At 43.4% G+C, this 6,000-nt stretch overlaps 1 protein-coding gene across 1 annotated transcript in view; it reads left to right on the forward strand.

The window, feature by feature from the left end:
* Positions 1 to 4,230, forward strand: part of Gpd1l (glycerol-3-phosphate dehydrogenase 1 like) — a 50,788-nt gene extending 46,558 nt beyond the window's left edge. The window contains exon 8 of the mRNA XM_020184894.2: positions 1,202 to 4,230. Coding sequence (XP_020040483.1) covers positions 1,202 to 1,298 — 97 coding nt within the window. The 3' untranslated portion in view covers positions 1,299 to 4,230. The remainder of the gene's footprint in view (positions 1 to 1,201) is intronic.
* Positions 4,231 to 6,000: the final 1,770 nt, after the last annotated feature.

A 6,000-nucleotide genomic window follows, 5' to 3' on the forward strand; every position in this document is an offset into this window, starting at 1 on the left:
CACCTTATTTTCCTTTTAGGAACAGGGAAACTAAGATGTGCAAAATAAGGAGCTAGAATTTCCAGGCTCTCCATGAACAAAACAGATGTGGCTCTTTCCTCACAGCTCACAGTCTTGGGCCTGGAGACCATCCTGTGACTGTTTAGAAGGTGACATTTCCACATTGCCTTCCCACCTCCCACCCCAATTCCAAGGCCGTTCTGTGTACTTTACACGTGGATCCGCTGAAGTTCACCACAGGCCTACATACTCAGCACCCCACTTTACACAGGTGTAAACAGGTCCGAGGCTCTTGAAATTTGCCCACAGTTAACTGGAGTTAGATTTGAGAAACCTCCCCAACTCCAGAAGGTAGCATAGCTTTCCATTCCTTAAAATATCTAGGGTGGCAGACTTATAAAGACATGCCATGCCACAGCACTGTACCGTGTGCTCTTAAGTTAAATTGTCCTCATACAATTCTATCCAGGATATCCTCAGAACGGCCTAGAGGCTCTAAAGCTTTTGTGTGTGTGTGTGTGTGTGTGTGTGTGTGTGTCTGTCTGTCTGTCTGTCTGTCTGAGGTTAGTTGTTTCTTTAGTGATTTCTGCCATTAAAGAAAAAAAAACAAGCCTCGCTGAGCAGCTGCACTCTGGATCGTGTTCCCTTTTCTCCCAGGGGCTTGTTAGCCACTCCTCTGTTCCCTTATTCATTACATGTGTTCACATCTCAGAAGAAAGGCAAAATAAATGAAGCTTCCTCCATGAGATCCCAACTTTGCTAATTGTAGGTCCTCACTTTGATTCTTGCAGGAGTGTTCCAGGCCTGAATTATTTATGGTGGTGTGTGGGCTGCCTCTTGTCTTCTTGGGGTGATCCTTTTAGGAGATGGGAGAGCAATACCTCCTTGCAATTTAAAATTTATTCTGCAGTCTTTTAAAACAGTGACAGAAACTTGGGTTCATTCTAGATTCAGCCAAGACCCTGAGCCCCAGCCCTTTTCTGTACTGACCACCATTCACCCTGGAAGGACAACTCTGTGACTTGTTCGCCAGCATGTTTTATAGAGGCAATGCAGAGGCTCTGCCCTCTGTGGACCAAATGATAAAGGAATGTGGGAGGTGGTCACTATTTTCTATGCTGTCAAGTAGGACGAAAAAACAACAGTGTTCTAGGAGATACATCAGATGCCTAACCTCATCTTTCCACTTCCTCCCATCCAGGTTCCCGTTGTTCACTGCGGTGTACCAGATCTGCTATGAAGGCAGGCCTGTCCCAGAGATGCTGTCTTGTCTACAGAGCCATCCAGAGCACATCTGAAGTGAACTGTGCCATGGGCCGGGGAAGTTCTGCCTCTCCCACTTGGGGTTCATGGGAAACCTGGACTTAGCAACAGGATGTTTGCTTGACCATACTCCCATCACGGACATGCATGAATTGTGAGCAGCGGTTCATTACTAAGATGTACTAGGAAACAATGAAACACACGTGTGAACATGTATGTGTTCATTTCTCATTCTATGGGTGTTTCCTTGAACCAAAATTATGTGTCCTTTTTAATGATTGCATTTGAAATTTCCACACCATGGTAGCCTATAAGACTGGAACTAGCTCAGCTAAACTTTTAGATGTAATTCATATGTATTTGAGCAGAGGGAAGAATTAGTTTTTCTCATTCTTTTGATAATCAATTTAACCAGCATTAAAATGGTAGATATAATGGAGGAATAAGTGTATTCAAAACCAAAATATTTTACTTTGGAACCACTATCTCAAAGCCAGCATAATTAACTACTTTGATCATGAGTTGATTTTTTTTTTAAACAAATAGATATTTTAATTAGATAATCCACTCATATAGTCTCTCTGGCTGCAGTTTTCTGCATGTCTAGCTCCTTTCTCGTCATTAGCTGCCAGCAGAGCTTTTCTACAAACCATCAGTGGCCAAGGACAGCAGACACACCTGGCTTTCCCTGCCCTGACCAACACACTCCTCTGGCCAGCAGACACTGGACGAAGCTTTTTGTTAGGTCCTACTTTCCTGCAGATATTTCTCTTAATCCTCACAGATCCTTGGAGGAGCCACTGTTATTCTTCTTGTAAGATGCAGTGCTGTACCTGGTCACCTGTGCAAAGGGACAGGCACAGGAGCCCCATGCAGGGCACAAGAACTGCCAAGACATGCCTAGGCCAATATGACCTCCAGCTGCTTGCCATGTGCAGTCTTTCTAGAGGCCATAACTTCCTGCCCCAGAGTTGTGGATGGGTGAGGGTCTCAATGGTCACCACTCCAAGTGTGGTCCTCAAACCCAGTAGCATCAGTGGCACTCAGATACGCAGGCTCCCAGGCCCTTCCCACACCTCTGAAATGGCACCTATAGTTCAGCAAGCTTTCCATGTGCTTCCAATGCTCACTACAATCCAAGAGCCACGATGTTAGGATTTACTTTAGCAGGGCCTTCTCCAAACCATGTTCCATAGGAAGCAAGGATCCCAGGGACCAGGAACCATTCCAGGTATACCCTGGAAAGGCTTTGGGAAAAGGTGCTTTGGTGCACCACTGTTGAAATATAGACTATGTGAGAATGTTAGTGGAACCTGGCCTCAAACATGTTAGGCTATGGGAATTTTTTTGGCAAGGAAACTAGCCAGAGTTTCCAGAGACCACTGTTGTAGACTAAGGTGACCTTCAGCCAACTCAAGCAGACACTTCACTCCCTGCAGGAAATTAGGATGACTAAACTACCTGTGGCACAGTTCTGTTCTGCTGTGAATCTATGATGAAGCTTAAGGGTGACGCCGTCAAGTACAGCCAAGTAGATGCCAGCCTCGCTGAGACGCACATTATGTGGAATAAGTGTTCTAGTTCTAGGATTAGAATGGGAACCTTTTTCAGATGAGATTGGTTCAGAGCACCCTTCCACATGACGCTCCATAAGTGTTCAAAGAGCACGTGAATGTTACATATTCAGGCAATTTTAGTTACTTTGTGAGATTTTTGACTCTCCCCCACACACCCAGTTTGGGTCTTTTTCTCCCCCTGCCCCATAACTGAAATTATTGTAAAATAGATTTTTGTGGGAATTTTAAAGCTGTGTCCACAACATTTGGGGGCATTTTAAAGCCTCCTCCTCAGAAGCCTGGGAAAGCACACAAAATGCTAACCACATGTCAGCAGTGTTAGTGACACTGTTGAGTCAATCAATTTTGGCTTGTCTCCTGATGAATCTTTTTTAAAGTTTGTACATAGATAATGAAGAGTTACTTTCTAAGATCTGAAAAGGGCTGTAAGGTAACTGTGGTGTCTATTAAGTAGGATCATGAGGAACTGGGATTGCATGTTTGTACAGCCTGTCTGTATTCCAGTCTTTCCTTTGTAAACACTCTCTCCACTCTGAAATCCACCAACTCTCCCTCTTGAGCATACTTACAACAGCCTGCACAGTGTGGGGAAAGGGACATTTTATAAGTTTGTGTCTGCTAATTGTAGATATTTATTACTCTATGAGTCATCTATTTTTATAACCACTGTGGTCTGTCATCTATTTTAATTCATGTTTCTTACTAATTATGATAATTGGGAGGGAGACACCTAGATTAGAAACTTAATCTATACTATTTCAGCTAATCTGTAAATGTAAAAACTACATTAGCCAGGCATGGTGGTGTGCCCCTGTAATCCCAGCACTTGGGAGACTGAAGCAAGAGGATCTAGAGTTTAAGGCCAGCCTGAGCTACAATACAAGGGCTGGACTGGGATGTGTGGCAAGTGGTAGAGCACCTGCCTAGCTGTGCATGGCCCTGAGTTCAAACCCCAGTACCGCCAAAAAAAAATATTAAACAAAGGGGCTGGGATGTTTCTCAGTGGTAGAGCACTTGCCTAGCATGTGCAAAGCCCTGGATTCAATCCCCAGTGCCTCATCCTTCCTCCCCAAAATAAAGTAACTACACTGTTGCCTTGCTATAACTCACCCTACTATAATATGGAAAAAAATCCCTCTCTCAAAATCTACCCTAGCAGATGGAGTTGAGTTAACCTTCCAGTTTTTCATTTAACTTTATAACCCAGCCCACACCACCAGCCCAAGAAAGGTGTGTGGTGAGGTGCCGGTGTCCAAAGGGAATTTTAGTTTTCCACTGGTTCTAATTTGCTAGACTTTTATTTACATGTGTACTGTATTTGTTCACAGACTATATATATGTGGACATATAATTGAAAAAGCTTGGTTTAATAAACATTTAACCCTCTAAACCTCTTCTATGTGTCCTATATTTCTTTTTATCAGCTTAGTTAATAGTTTTATTTCAGTCAACTCTTTTTTTTTTAATTCTGAGTTGTGTTGCTTTACCAATATTAAAGGCACTTTTTAAAAGAAAGGCTTTGTCTCTGGTGCCGGTCCAAACACACATCACACATCTGTTTCCATTGCTTGCTGATGAAAGCACGTTGCTATTTGTTGTTGCTATTATTTTGAGACAAGACCTTGGGTATATTGCCCAAGGTAGATTTGAACTCTGGGCTCAAGCAGTCTTCCTGCCTCAGCTGCCCAAGTAGCTGGGGCTACAGGTGTACACCACTATACTTGGCTTGCTGATACTTGAACATAGTTGAAAATTTGGATGGAGACCTTACAGTTCCAGTCATATAGTGAAATCCCCTCTTCCTCATGCCAAATACCCAGAAAGGCTGGAAGAATACCCAGGTGATCTCACAGAATGCAAGTATAATCCTCAAAATCCTGCGGCAAGTTGGGGCTGAAGGAGCAGTGTGGCTTGTACTAGAACCAGAGCTCATATGCCTGAAATCGCAGCACTCGGGAGGCAGAAGCAGGAAGATCAAGAGTTCAAGGCCAGCCAGAGTGAGAAAGAAAGAGGGAGGGTGGGAGGAATGAAATGGGAAAACAAAGGAAAGGAAAAAAAGAAGAAAGGGTTGGGGGTTCAAACCTTAAAGAGACAGGAAGGGAGGAAACCTGGGTCTGGGCACGAACAAGCTGGACTTCAGGTGCAGAAAAATGTCACTGCTGAGGGAAAATGAGCGTGGGGAGGGATTTGAGACAGGGCCTCGCAGGGCCTGGAACTCTGCATAAAAATTGGAGCTTGGGTAGGCAGTGTGGGTAGGTAACTGCAGAAGCCAACACCAAGTATGGCAGAGGTCCACTCTCCATCCAGGCCCATGGGCTACCCAGAAATAGAGTTCACTGAGTATGCAAGGAACATAAAATGGTGAAACAGGTTTTCTAAGTCAGACCCTTGCAGTTTCAGATAACGCAGTAATATAGCAGAGGCTCTGGAAGGTATTTTTAAACTCAAGACATAGAAGAAAAATTTAAAATATTAAGGGAGAATTAAGAATGTTAAAATGTCCATACTACCCAAAGTGATCTACAGGTTCAGTGCAATTGCTCTCAAAATACCAATGACATCCTTCACAGAATTAAGAGAAACAATCCTAAAATCTGTATGGAAACATATAAAACCCCAAGTAGCCAAAGCAATTTTAAAAAGAAGAACAGAGCAAGAAGCATGCTGCCGGGTGCCAGTGGCTCACTCCTGTAATCCTTGCTACTCAGGAGACAGAGATCAGGAAGATCACAGTTCAAACCTGGCCCAGGCAAATAGCTCATGAGATCCTATCTTGAAAATACCCAACATAAAACAGGGCTGGTGGAGTGGCTCAAGCCTAGCCTAGTAAGCATGAGACCCTGCAAGTTCAAGCCCCAGTACTGAAAAAAAAAAAAAATTATGCAACCCAACTTTAAAATACACTACAAAGCTACGGTAATTAAAATACCACTAATTGGCATAAACACAGATTCATAGATCAATGGGACAGAATAGAAACCCTAGAAATAAACTCACACATCCACAGCCAACTGATTTCAACAAAGATGCTAAGAACACGCATAGAAGAAAGGACCGTTATTTCAATAAATAGTGCTGGGAAAACTGAATTTACACTAGACCCCTGTCTCACTGTTGCAAAAATCAACCCAACACTTATAAGCCCTGAAACTACGAAAGC

Source organism: Castor canadensis, chromosome 5, assembly GCF_047511655.1.
Source record: "Castor canadensis chromosome 5, mCasCan1.hap1v2, whole genome shotgun sequence".
NCBI lineage: Eukaryota > Metazoa > Chordata > Mammalia > Rodentia > Castoridae > Castor > Castor canadensis.